The sequence below is a fragment of the Pseudorasbora parva genome, chromosome 18 (genome assembly GCF_024679245.1).
Source record: "Pseudorasbora parva isolate DD20220531a chromosome 18, ASM2467924v1, whole genome shotgun sequence".
NCBI classification, from domain to species: Eukaryota; Metazoa; Chordata; class Actinopteri; order Cypriniformes; family Gobionidae; genus Pseudorasbora; species Pseudorasbora parva.
In genome coordinates this window covers 19,656,177-19,670,733 of record NC_090189.1, presented here as the reverse complement: position 1 = coordinate 19,670,733, position 14,557 = coordinate 19,656,177, and the positions used below count along the sequence as shown (strand labels likewise).

At 38.6% G+C, this 14,557-nt stretch overlaps 1 protein-coding gene across 2 annotated transcripts; it reads right to left on the bottom strand.

Annotated features, from left to right (window-relative positions):
- Positions 1 to 1,075: 1,075 nt before the first annotated feature.
- On the bottom strand, positions 1,076 to 14,089 carry itpkca (inositol-trisphosphate 3-kinase Ca). Of its 2 annotated transcripts, none has more exons than XM_067423670.1 (7): positions 13,385 to 14,089; positions 10,932 to 11,031; positions 10,525 to 10,738; positions 5,462 to 5,666; positions 5,231 to 5,332; positions 2,409 to 2,480; positions 1,076 to 2,314 (listed from the first exon to the last, which is right to left on the bottom strand). In XM_067423670.1, the coding sequence occupies exons 1-7, from the start codon at positions 13,757 to 13,759 to the stop codon at positions 2,108 to 2,110; spliced, it is 1,275 nt and encodes a 424-aa protein (XP_067279771.1). In that variant the 5' UTR covers positions 13,760 to 14,089; the 3' UTR covers positions 1,076 to 2,107. The 2 variants fall into 2 exon arrangements, with proteins under 2 accessions (XP_067279771.1, XP_067279772.1); XM_067423671.1 differs by lacking the exon at positions 13,385 to 14,089 and adding an exon at positions 11,949 to 12,350.
- Positions 14,090 to 14,557: the final 468 nt, after the last annotated feature.

The window sequence follows — 14,557 nt, the reverse complement described above, 5'->3', positions numbered from 1 at the left end:
GGACGACTATAGACTGAACAAGACGTCAACGTTTTCTTGATGTTTACATAGGGACGATAACGGTATCGTTTTCAAAAACGTGCACTTTGAAACCCTGTTGTCATGTAGTGTAAACAATTTAGTCACGAAAACAAGCCTAAACCTGAGATTAAACTCGACATTAACTTGCCCCTCTAATGTGGTTGGTTGATTGGAATGTTGTTCCAGGATCAACAAAGATACTGTACTTGGTGAAATCACATTCACAGGAGTTACTCATGTAGTTACCACATGTATAGATAATTGCTGCTCCACACCCACTAAGCATAAGGGTAATGTCCCAAAACTAGTGTGCTGCATCTCTATTTGGAGTAATTCATCTGCATCTATGGTTTCTGCTCCAAGATTGCCAAAAGTCCTCTCCCTACAACAGCCAAAGTAAGCGTCTACATAAAAGGGGGACACATAACATTCTTAGCACTGACTGGAATAGAGCAGGTAGGCCCATCTAAAATTAAGCATCAACTTGTCAATTTGAGGGAGGTTGAAAGTTCATTGGCCAATTTCACAGCAGTCAAATATCTAAAAAATATAATGAATTTTAATAGAGAAAAGAACCACACAAGCAACATTAAAAAACTAAACTGTATGTATATAACTAAATCGTATTGAAAATCTAATGTATGTTAGATCTTAATCTGTGCATTTTTTATATAATATATATATAGGTCAGTATCTATTAAAAGTGGTCCAAGGAATGAACAGTGGTGAACCAGTGACCACTCAGGGCCCATTGATACACGTGGGGCTGGCCTGTGTGGTCCGATCAATCAGACAAGCTACTGTATCTCAAATTGCTCAAGAAGTTAATGCTGGTCCTGATAGAAAGGTGTCAGAATACCCAGTGCATCGCAGTTTGTTGCATATGGGGCTGTATAGCTGCAGACCTGTCAGGGTACCCATGCTGACCCCCGTCCACCATTAAAAGCGCCAACAGTGGGCATGTGAGCATATATATAGGTATGATATATGTACACATACACACACAAACATATTTTAGGTGCACCAACATGAGTTTTGAAAGATGAAGGGAAAAAAACATCATGTTCATGTTTATTATGCTGACATTCAAAAACCTTAAAAAAATTACTCTGCATGAAAAAAAACTAACATTCTGTAGTTATCACAGCAACCCAGAAACAAGAACAGTAAAACCGATACAGCTAAGATAATAAAGCTCCCAACATAATGATCACAAGTTGTGTATGTACTTATTATACAGTACAAAATCTCAATAATGCGAGATCAAAATTAACAGTGCAAACATAATTTGTGCAGAAGGAGTACTGGCTCAAAGATCCCTGACACCATACTCATGTCGAATTGGCAGTAATATGTGATATTTCCCTTTTTACAGCTCATGCATGCAAACAACACAAGATAGGAATGTGAAGCATAACATTGGTTTAACTCACTGTGCTTAATGTAAATTAAAATAGTGCTTGATCAAGACAGAATGCGAAACAATGTTTTCATTACTTTGGGAGCTATACAATTCTTTTAAAATAGTACCAAGAGCGATGCATAAGAGGTCTTTGTTGTTCTGCGATTCAGACTGTTAGTAGTGTGCACTTCAATTCAGTTCATCCCCACCCAAATTAGAACCATTTGGTCACAAACATAATAATAAAGATATCTGGCAACTATCACAAACAGACTATGTTGGTTGATTAGTATTCAAAAGCACTCCTGTTTTATGCATCTTAACACACCTGTCAAAACAACATGACTGTAATGATTTTCATCTGCAGGGTTAATGTTCCTAAAACTAAGCTAATCTTTTACTCACCAACCCGTAAGAGCAAACTGCTTAAATAAAAATCTATTTACAGTGTAAAAATACATACAGTGCCTCCAAAGTAGTGAACACGACCAAATAGCGAGGGGCTTACAACATCAGCAGTAAATTCACAGGCTTAGATGTTCATCAGTAGGACTTTGAGGCCAGTCAGTCCATTCCATCGTTTCATTCTCTCCAACCTTCACCTATTCTCCATGTAGACCAAACATACAGGGGAATTAGACCATCTTAAAAGAAAATGCCAATAATGAAGATCCACAATGCCCTTCACTTCTCAAGAAGCATGTTGGTCAGAATGTCAATAAAATTGTCCAGGCCCCAGAGGTACCCGTCCTCTCTGTTGCCCTCCACCCACGGGCTGCGATGGTCCAGGGTAAGAGGGGGCGGCATGGGCACAGTCTTTCCAAAGTCTATCATCCAGATTCCAGCCTTGCCAGTGAGGTCATGGACAAATAACAAGGAGCTTCCCACCACCTACAGGAAAACACAGCAAAATATTCCTTATTATGGTCTGTATTTTACATCAGCAGTGAAGAATGAAGAACAACCAAATGAAGATGGATCTCACTTCATGTGCTTTGAAGAAATCAGATTTTTCCAGCATGGCTCGCAGTTCCTTCAATCGTTGTTGGTAGCTTCTCTGTGAACAGAAGAGCCTAAAATGAACTTGTTTACATAATAGTTCACAAATAGATTAATGGTTAAAAGACACACAAACAGAGGAACTATTATTTGATCCAAACCGCAACTATTAATAAAAACCAATTCAAAATGTAAATAAAATAGATACACACATACATATACACCAATCAGGAATAACATTATAACCACTGATATGTGAAGTGAATAACACTGATTATCTCTTCATCATGGCACCTGTTATTGGGTGGGATATATTAGGCAGCATGTGACCATTCTGTTTTTAAAGTTGATGTATAAGAAGCAGGAAAAATGGGAAAGCATAAGGCTTTGAGTGAGTTTGACAAGGGCCAAATTGTGAAGGCTAGACGACAGGGTCAGAGCATCTCCAACACTGCAGTTCTTTTGGGGTGTTCCCGGTCTACAGTGGTCAGCATCTATCAAAAGTGGTCTAAGGAAGGAACAGTGGTGAACCGGAGACAATCGATAAACTGAGACATAAGATTTATTGATGCACATGGGGAGCAAAGGCTTGCCCACGTGGTCCAATCAAACAGATGAGCTACTGGAGCTCAAATTGCTCAAGAAGTTAATGCTGCTTCTGATAGAAAGGCGTCAGAATACACAGTGCATTGTAGTTTGATGCTTATGGGGCTGCATAGCCGCAGACCTGTCAGGGGGCCAATGCTGACCTCTGTTCACCGCTGAGGGCCAACAGTGGGCACAAGGTGTTAACTTGGCCTCTAAATTCACCAGATCTTAATCCAATCGAGCATCTGTGCGATGTGCTGACCAAACAAGTCCGATCCATGCCCCACCTTGCAACTTGCAGGACTTAAACGATCTGCTGCTAACATCTTTGTGCCAGACACCACAGCACCCTTCCAAGGGTCTAGTGGAGTCCATGGGTCAGGGCTGTTTTGGCAGCAAAAGGGGAACGAGAATGTTATGCCTGACTGAGGTGTGTATATGTGCATATGTTTATATATGAAAAATTAAGAGACCACTGCAAAATTATCAGTTTCTCTGGTTTTACTATTTAAAGGTATGCGTTTAGGTAAAATTAACATTTTTGTTTTATTCTATTAGCTACTGACAACATTTTTCCCAAATTACAAATCAAAATGTTGCAATTTAGAGCATTTATTTGCCGAAAGCAACAACTGGTCAAAATAACAAAAAAGATGCAGTGTTGTCAGACCCCAAATAATTGAAATTCAATTTGAATAGAAGTTCATTTTTAAACAACACAATACTTATGTTTTAACTTGGGATGAGTTTAGAAATCAATATTTGGTGGAATAACCCTGATTTTGAATCAAAGATTTCATGTGTCTTCTTGGCATGCTCTCCACCAGTCTTTCACGTTGATGTTGGGTGACTTTATGCCACTTCTGGTGCAAAAAGTCTCACAGCTAGGATTTGTTTAATGGCTTGTGACCATCCATCTTCCTCTTGATCACATTCCAGAGGTTTCAATAGGATTCAGGTCTGGAGATTGGGCTGGCCATGACAGGGTCTTGATCTGGTGGTCCTCCATCCACACCTTGATTGACCTGGCTGTGTTGCATGGAGCATTGTCCTGCTGGAAAAAACTGTCCTCAGAGTTGGGGAACATTGTCAGAGCAGAAGGAAGCAAGTTTTCTTCCAGGACAACCTTGTACGTGGTTTGATTCATGCGTCCTTCACAAAGACAAATCTGCCCGATTCGAGCCTTGCTGAAGCACCCCCAGATCATTACCGATCCTCCACCAAATTTCACAGTGGGTGCGAGACACTGTGGCTTGTAGGCCTCCGTCTAACCATTAGATGATTAGGTGTTGGACAAAGCTGAAAATCTGACTCATCAGAGAAGATGACCTTACTCCAGTCCAATCCTTATGGTCTCTTGCACACCTTTAGCCTGGCTCTTCTTTGCTCCTCATTGATGAAGAGCTTTTTTCTAGCTTTGCATGACTTCAGCCCTGCCCCTAGGAGCTTGTTTTGAACCGTCCTCACCGTAAACTTCACCCCAGCTACCTTTTGCCATTCTTTTTGTAGGTCACTTGATGTCATCCTATGGTTAAGTGACATTCGAATGAGTTGGCGATCATTCCTGTCAGTGGAGAGTCGTTTTTGCCCTCGGCCTGTCTGTAGCTTTGTTGTCCCTAATGTCTGCTGCTTGACCTTGTTCTTACGAACTCCTATGAAGCCATCTTTGAAATTTTACAGAGGAAAGCTTTTCCCCACTCAAAACTTTCCTTTTCAACTTTGTTGGCATGGTTAATAGTTATTTTTTGATTCCAATTACTTTTGAGGTACTACTAGCACTGTATTTGCAATCCAGCTGGTCCTACTGCAAGAGGATAGTGATGACCACAGAAGTGTTTTTTTTTTAAATACTTTTCCTTATTAAATAAGATTTGTTTTCAGGTAACACAAAACTGTGCAGTTAATTTAGGCATCACAGCAATGTACAGTATAAAATAATTAACAATGTTATTATTAAAATATAAGTGTTCTAACAAATTAACTTCAAGTGGTAAATGTAAAAATAGAAAACGAGTATGAACAATTAACTGCACAATATTAACAAATACTGCTAAATTAATACATCACGAATGAATGAATGAGACATTTATATAGCGCTTTCATAATGTACTACTGTACACCCAAAGCGCTTCACACATGACAGGGATCTCTCCTCAACCACCACATCATATATAATATATTGTAAATTTTTGTCACAAACAAATTCACACAAATCCATACCAATATTAGCATGTTGCTGTCCACAAAGTCCTCCAGGGCTTGGATCACCTCATCTTTGTACTTTGTTCTCTTGAAGTTAGTGTTGCAAGTGCCATTCGATTTCTGAAAACAGATCAAATTGTTCAAGACATTATACTAAGGGCCAAAACATTGTATTGGTTTGACTCAGAATTTTTTATTGACTTTTTTTATTGACTGTATACATTCAGAACGGTCCTCAATCATATCTACCTTGATGCCCTCTATCCGAAAGCCCAGTGTGGCCGTAGAGCTGAGGGTTTCTCTCCACTGCATGTACCTGGTTTTGAGTACTGCCTGCATGGCCCGCTCCTCCGCAGTGGGGGCGTTCGGGTCCACTGCTATCATTTTTTCATACATGTCTTTACGTGGCTGAGGACAATCCCGGGCCTTCTTCAACTCTTCCTCCAGGTAAGTCCTAAAAGCACATATTCATAAGATGCAGATTAAGTGTACACCGTGTAAACCTCCAATACAACTATAAAGTAATTATTCCATCACAAATAAATCTCTCAATCAAGTGACTGTCTATAGTATTATATGCACCTTTTACACAACATTATAATATTATTTTCAAATAAACTATTATTATTTAAAATGATTATTGCCCCTGGTTCAGTAATGAACTCTTGTAATAAACTAGCAGTGGCTGGACAGATTTTAAGTATCACCTCAAGATGCAATCTAATCCTGTTTACATAAAATAAGCTGCTCACGAGCAGGTTTGAGCTAACAGACTTGTTTAGTACAGCATGAACAATTAAATACAATAACCAGCAGATACATACTAATAAGTAAACAAAATCTCTAATATCAGCCGGTAACCTATACGAGAGCAATAAATCGTGCATCCCTTCTAATGAGGAAGCTATTGGAATTGCCCGATTTTGCCAGGTCTGTGGCATCATATATCTGAAATTAATCTGAAAGTTATAATATCAATAATTAGTACTTGTCACTAATTTAACTTTGCATTAACAAAATTCAAAAAACACTAAAATGTTCTTAATTTCTGACGCAATGAAATTTCAGCAAACATTCATCAGACACATCAAATTCATCAAATCTTCGGTTTTGGAGAGCTGAAAACATTAACCTATCATCAATAGAGGCATTTGGGTAATGCTTCTGCATAAAATTCCATAGTAAATTAGTATCGTCATAAACTGGTTAAACACGAACAGTTGAAAAATGTACAGTACAATAAATATTTTAAGTATCACCTCAAGATGCAATCTAATCCAGTTTACGTAACAGAAGAACCAAACAATCTGAGGTCGAGTCCAATCGTCAACAATCAAATCCCGCTAACTGAGTTAGTGACGTACGAAGAACAGGCCCCAGGTGCACAAATGTATATCAGTTTTCCAGGTTAAAATTGTGTTTTAAAAGGTACCACGGTTGATGCTGAAAGCCCTTGAGTGGAGTGGAGATGCACTTATTTTAAAAATGTGTCTGATATCAAACGTGGTCGTGACACTCAAAAGTAGACGCAGATGAACACGAGCTTATATAGGCTAAATTATTGAAAAAGTCTGTATTTTTATGGTCCAGTTATGACTTTTTAATTAAATGTTACGAGGTCAAAACATAAAAAAAAAAAAAAAAAATGCACAGATTTATTGTTCACACTAATATCTAACATGCATTACATGTTCAGTTCATACTGACTTTTATAGATTGCCTTTAAGTAAGTGTAGATGATGGCTAAGGAAATATACAGTACAGCATGAACAATTAAATACAATAACCAGCAGATACATACTAATAAGTAAACAAAATCTCTAATATCAGCCGGTAACCTATACGAGAGCAATAAATCGTGCATCCCTTCTAATGAGGAAGCTATTGGAATTGCCCGATTTTGCCAGGTCTGTGGCATCATATATCTGAAATTAATCTGAAAGTTATAATGTCAATAATTAGTATTTGTAACTAATTTAACTTTGCATGAACAAAATTCAAAAAACACTAAAATGTTCTTAACTTCTGACACAATGAAATTTCAGCAAACATTCATCAGACATAGACAAAAAACACAAATCTTCGGTTTTGGAGAGCTGAAAACATTAACCTATCATCAATAGAGGCATTTGGGTAATGCTTCTGCATAAAATTCCATAGTAAATGAGTATCGTCATAAACTGGTTAAACACGAACAGTTGAGAAATGTACAGTACAATGAATATTTTAAGTATCATCTCAAGATGCAATCTAATCCTGTTTACATAAAATAAGCTGCTCACGAGCAGGTTTGAGCGAACAGACTTGTTGGTATGACAGCAAGTCCAGGATGAGCATCGAAGAACCAAACAATCTGAGGTCGAGTCCAATCGTCAACAACCAAATCCCGCTAACTGAGTTAGCGACGTACGAAGAACAGGCCCGAGGTGCACAAATGTATATCAGTTTTCCAGGTTAAAATTGTGTTTTAAAAGGTACCACGGTTGATGCTGAAAGCCCTTGAGTGGAGTGGAGATGCACTTATTTTAAAAATTTGTCTGATATCGAACGTGGTCGTGACACTCAAAAGTAGATGCAGATGAACACAAGCTTACATGGGCTAAATTATTGAAAAAGTCTGTATTTTTATGGTCCAGTTATGACTTTTTAATTAAACGTTACGAGGTCAAAACATTAAAAAAAAACACACAAAAAACCAAATGCACAGATTTATTGTTCACACTAATATCTAACATGCATTACATGTTCAGTTCATGCTGACTTTTATAGATTGCCTTTAAGTAAGTGTAGATGATGGCTAAGGAAATATACAGTACAGCATGAACAATTAAATACAATAACCAGCAGATACATACTAATAAGTAAACAAAATCTCTAATATCAGCCGGTAACCTATACGAGAGCAATAAATCGCGCATCCCTTCTAATGAGGAAGCTATTGGAATTGCCCGATTTTGCCAGGTCTGTGGCATCATATATCTGAAAATTATCTGAAATTAATCTGAAAGTTATAATGTCAATAATTAGTACTTGTTACTAATTTAACTTTGCATTAACAAAATTCAAAAAACACTAAAATGTTCTTAACTTCTGACGCAATGAAATTTCAGCAAACATTCATCAGACACATCAAATTCATCAAATCTTCGGTTTTGGATAGCCGAAAACATTAACCTATCATCAATAGAGGCATTTGGGTAATGCTTCTGCATAAAATTCCATAGTAAATGAGTATCGTCATAAACTGGTTAAACACGAACAGTCGAGAAATGAACAGTACAATGAATATGTGTCTGTCAATAAAGTGATATTTCACCCACAAATGAAAATGTGTTGTTTATCTACTTACCCCCAGGGCATCCAAAATGTAGGTGCGTTTGCTTCTTCAGTAGAACACAAATGACGATTTTTAACTCCAAATGATTATGCATGTCAATGGGGTGTATTTCTATGAGAGCCACTATAAGAATAAAAAAAAACATAGACATACGAATCCACATTAAACAAAGTGGCTCGGGACAACACATTGATGTCTTAAGACACGAAACGATCGGTTTGTGTGAGAAACCAAACAGTATTTATACATTTTTTTACCTCAAATACAACACTATGTGCATCAGGCATCCCCACGGCATCACTGTGAGGTCAAATCACACGATATGCCGTAGAGATACGCACAAAAGATCACTTCCGGCGCTTGTATCCCATTGAGATACGCCATATCTTGTACATATGATGTCACTTGCAGGAAGTGATCGCGGTGACGCGGTCACTGCGTTTGTACATAGTGTTAGCCTGACGTGGTCATACTAAATTCTAGTCAGAATACGAGTCTGATACTGCTCCATTGGGCTGTGATTAAGGGCCGTGTTTCAACGGAAGCAGGAAAGACCTCAATTGGATAGACCAGGGGTGGTGAACTCCAGTCCTGGAGAGCCTCAGTCCTGCAGAGTTTAGCTTCAACCCTTATCAAACACACCTGAGCAAGCTAATCAAGGTCTGAAGGTTTAATAGAAAGCTGCAGGCAGGTGAGTTTTTTCAGGGTTGGAACTGAACGTCGCAGGACTGAGGCCTACAACCAATCAGAGCAACGAAGCGACGCATTACGTTAGTTGTCAAATGTCAACAGAGCTCAACTGCACTGCGTTGCCAAGTCCGCGGTTTTTTCCACGGATTGTTTTCCACGTCCTCGGGTTGAAGTGACTATTATATGATATATAGACCCATGAGTGCGAATTTTAGCAGGCAACCTTGCCAAAATAACACACATTTTACCCCCCAAACGGCATTTTTTGTCGGAGAACCCCCCCGAGAAACTATTATTTTGGGCTAGTAGTTGGTGGGTTTTGTTGTAAAACTTGGCAACCCTCTCTGCACGCGCGCTGGAATAAACGATCTTGCTGGTGTTGTAAAAAAAGAAAATAATTTCAGGATACACAGTTACTTACAAACATGATCATCATTTCACAGAGAAATAGTGAAGGTGAATGCAGATACAAACAAGCTCTCCGTTTAAGATTTGAACAAATATCATCCTAGCCCCTTTGATGACGTGCATGATTACGTGACTGTTGATCATCTGTCCGTCATCGTCTAAAGCGCGCCCTGATGATTTCATTGGTCCAAACAGTTTCTGTTCGGGCATAATTACTCCTCTATGGATCGAGTCCAGACCGAACTGCCCGAGCTCAAATGTTGTGGGCGGGGCTGAGTTCGGTTAGCATCCAGGCTAACATAGTGCTGTATTTGAGGTAAAAAATTATATAAATACTGTTCGGTTTCTCACACAAACAATCATTTCGTGTCTTAAGACATCAATGTATCGTCACAAGCCGCTGTGTTTATTATGGATTTGTATGTCTATGTTTTTTTTAATTTCATAGAAAAACACCCCATTGACATGCATTATATGAGCAACGGTTGGAGTGTTTTACTGAAGGAAGAAGCAAACACACCTACATCTTGGAGGTCCTGGGGGTAAGCAGATAAATATCAAATATCATTTTTGGGTGAACTATCCCTTTAATGTTGATAAAACAACAAAAGATTAATTTAATTTAATTGTAAGGAATCAGGATTAGTAGCCCATGCGTTTATTTATACAAGACTAAAAGGCTGTAGTATTTCTAAAATTCTGTAGTTTCTGAATACTAGTGTTAGATCTTCCCCAAACACTTCTCTTTATTTCATTTGTATTTTTTTATTATATTGTATTTTTTGGGGGTAATTATTGGGTATATGTAATTCGTATTACTGGTTCTGCAAGAAAAAAAAGTACTAAGTGCTGAATTTACAAAGCAAAACATCCTCACCGGCTTCCCATCTTGCAGTCCATGATGCAGGGAGAGTCAAAGTCAGCAAGCAGGTCGTCCATGAGGTTGTAATCCTGCTCGTCACGCTGAGTCACGCCGTAGTATCCCGGAACGAAGGGCTGCAACGAGTCGCTCATGAGCTGCAGAAAACACTGCTGCTCGCACTCGCAATACTTCTTCAGCAGCCTTCCATCACTGCCCATCTGAAAGTTTCCTGCAGAACCAAATAAAAACATGCAGGCGTCAGTTAAAAAGAGAATCGCCAAGGAGAGCAATAATTAAAAAAATGCTTTACAGTACCATAAAACAATACAACATAAAAAACAAGTTTAAATATAAACAACATATCACATAATCGCCAATAACACTGGCAAAAACAGCTTATGAACATAGATGAACAAGCAAACCTGCATGGCCGACCACCTGTACCCAAGGAGAGCGCTTTTTCAACGCCACTCGAGGGGGAGACCAGTTCACCATAGTCTTAGGTTTCTTCCACAGATCAGTCTTTGAATGAAGAGATAGGACACAAACACATAAATGGGACATGTCAGTAAACACTCTACACAGTACTGTATAAATATGAAGGAATTTTCCGTATTGGTTTTTTACAGGTGTTTTACCTGTATTTAGAATTACTCATTGCATTATATTGTGTTTTAAGGGTTAAAGGAAATTTCCGTAAAATTACTGGATAATGTTCTGGCAGAAAATGATCAGTACATTTTCTGTTTTTGTTGTTTTAAGTGTACCAACAAACGGCCCTTCTACAGAACCAGTCGTAGAGACTTTCCTTGCCTTCTCATTTGTTCTCATTTTCTTACTTAGCGAGCCGCACTGGGGCACTCAGTGCATTTAGTCGACCTCAGACTCCAACGTGCAACTCACTCTCCTCCATTAACCATAGGTCGTGTTTTTCCTCATGTGGCAAATCATTGACGGCAATCTCGGACTAAACAAAGTCATCAAGCAATACCAAAAGGCTGTGATTAAGAAATAGCTAATCTTAGAAGGAGGTTCATGAAACATTTACAGATGGCCCTTGTTTTGCTGCCAGATAAAATGGAGGAGCCAGTGTGGACAGTGCCAACAAGAATAGCATATTTTCTTTATAATTTGAATATATGTGAGTGCATGTCAATGATTAATTTCAAAAATAGGTTTTAAGGTAAAAAAAAAAACATTTTAAAACCTAAAGTAACATTGCTTGTCACCAAAATTTAAAATCATACTTTTAGACAGTGTTTTTTAATTTGTTAGATGCCATTGTAAATTAATTTTTAAAGCAGGCATTACAAACATGCCCATCATACAATAAGTGTATTCAACCCAATGCATGTGTGAAATGCATTTTTTTTTTATATAAATAAAAGATCTGAACATAATAAAAGAGAGTATCATATCATTGAACCTAAAGTATTTACCTGCTCACCCATACCTCTTCCCGACTGATTTGATTTGTTGGTTCCTTCCTCTCCGCCGTTTTGACATCTACAAGATCCCTTCAGTAACTTTGAACCTTTCTATCCTACTGAATACAAGACCCTATGCTGCTGTAACACATGACTGTATGCATTGAGAAACTCTTTCCATCGTGCATTACTATCCTCCAAGAGTCCGTCTTCAGAATGAAGCCAATTAACCTGTTCTCTCTGCTCTCCAAGTTCAAACACTCACTCACTCTTGGCTAGTGGAAAACCAGTCAGACAAGAATGACATTCTCCAGAACAAAGCAAGTGAGGCCAACCATAGAGCTGGAGGTGCATCATTTGTTGACCTTATAAGTTCAGTTTCAATAGAGCATTGACTCACTATTATGAGTTTCTCAATGGGCCACTTTCCACCTCTCATGATCCATAAAAACAAATCCCATTCAATGTCATCATCAAAATGATAGGAGACAGTACATCTCTTACAACAGACCAATGCAGATGATATTCAAACACCTTTATGGTCGCAATGATGAATATTTCTTGTTGAATTTATAACACGTCACTGAGTTTACACCCGACTTACTAATATCATGTGATCATGATGGTGGCTGCTTTATCTTCACATTTATACCTTCAAGAGACATTTGTACTACTCAAAAGCACTTCTTCACAAGCCTCTGACTCCAATATCACCACAACAAGGAGGGGAAAAAAAATAGTAATAGGCTACGTATGGAATTTTCCCCTCCATTTACAACCATGATCATGACCCATAGCCCATAATGTTAATCAGTTATCATGAGGATTACACAACAACTGCATATTTTGCATATCACTTGCATTAAATGCGTCTGCAATTAAAAAGTTACCATGACAACTATAGTTTAATAAAATATCACTTAATACATTTTTCAAGATTTTCACTTTACAAGTTTACATTGGTTAACATTAGCTTAATCTACATTAAGCTTAATTTAAACAATGAAAAATACTTCTAAAGCATGTATTAACCTTAGTTAATGTTTCAACATTGACTAATACATTATTAAAAAGTTGAATCTGATAATAGTAATAATTAATGAACATGAACTAACAATGATTGTATTTCAACGTTAATAAAAAAGAAGAAATACTGTAACAACGTATTGCCATAGTAATAAATCACAAAAAGTACCCTGGTGTTTACCATGGTTTGCAGATAGCAGAAAAGTACAGCATAGGCCTGTGTAGTTGAAAGTATTCCAACTAGTCAGATAAAAATATTACACAATTACACAATAATACTCAGGTAGGGCATATACTTTACACCTCTGCCAGCTTTGTTACCAGTGTCAGTGGGATATTTTGTAGAATTCCTTTGTTCGATCAAAGGAATGCTACTCGTCTACTACATCATGAAAAATGTTCAAACGGATTTGGATTCTTACCGTGAGCGGTTCACCTGGAAACTGGTTACAGTCACCGTAACCCATTAAATCCTCTTCGCATTCCTCAAAAGACGAAGCTGGCGAGAGGCCGGTGGAGGAAGAGTTGGACAACTTCCTCAGCGCCAGGGACGAGGCGGGAGAGCCGCTGAGCCCGCTGTCCGAGCAGATGGACTCCTCGTCGGGGTGATGTGAGCCTGAGCAGGGTCCGCAGAGGCTGTGGTCACACTCGGTGGCACACGGCTCGCAGGTGACAACCAGCTCAGGAACAGTAACGCGAGCGCGTCTGGAGAGCTGCTCCATGGGCTCCTCTGGGTGGCTGTGTTGGACGTCGCCCATACCCGCGCAGGGTGCCGGGGTATCGGGCGTTTTAGTCATCACGCTGCTTCTGATCTACAAGATCATTGAGGTTGATGGGTTTATCCAGATTAGGGCCAAACCCAACGCAACCGGCTCGCGCTGGGCACTGCCGCACCTTGCTTGTTGTGACGCGTCGCGCAGCTGCACAATAAAAGCAATATTGGGCCACTATCTACGTTAAATGGCTGTGATCACATTCTTTTAGCCTCTAGAAATTAATATTAATAATAATCACCTGAATGATTTAAAGAAAACACAAGTATTAACCTACAAACAACACTAATGCGTATTTCAGCGACAGTGTCAAATGTATTATTTGCTCAAAGCTTCGCTTTAACATACTGCACAGCTTTGCCCCTCCCTCTTTTCGTTAAAGCAACAGAGCCAAAAAATGAGCAGGTCAAAATCCGTTAAATCAGATTTATAGCGCCACCTAACCTGTGATAGCAATAGCTAACGTCCTGCGTTAAACGTGGGTACAAGAGATGAACGGTTTGTTTGTGGTCACATTAAAACTAACAACTTTTCTCACTAAGCTTTGAACTCATTTTACAATGTTTTTAATAAATGTTTTTAACGAAGACACGTTTGCAGTTCAACGTTATTCAGTGACAATCTTGACATACTGACCGTACATTCTAGTTCGACTTGCTGCATTTATGAGTAGGCCTATGCAAGTTTGATTCCTAAACAAAGTAACAACTCATTTGAGTCAGACTAATGGAAAATTCTCCCAAATACTTATTAAATTAGGTATTACATACCTAACGTGTATATTCAGAACATCTTTTATACTTGCTTACATTTTCTATACAC

Excerpts from the sequence above, each read along its gene's own strand:
- itpkca (XM_067423670.1), bottom strand. The coding sequence starts at position 13,759 with ATGACTAAAACGCCCGATACCCCGGCACCCTGCGCGGGTATGGGCGAC. Across the intron at positions 10,739-10,931 it reads ACAGGTGGTCGGCCATGCAG|GAAACTTTCAGATGGGCAGT; the intron begins GTTTGCTTGTTC and ends TTGGTTCTGCAG. Across the intron at positions 2,315-2,408 it reads ATTTCTTCAAAGCACATGAA|GTGGTGGGAAGCTCCTTGTT; the intron begins GTGAGATCCATC and ends GTTTTCCTGTAG.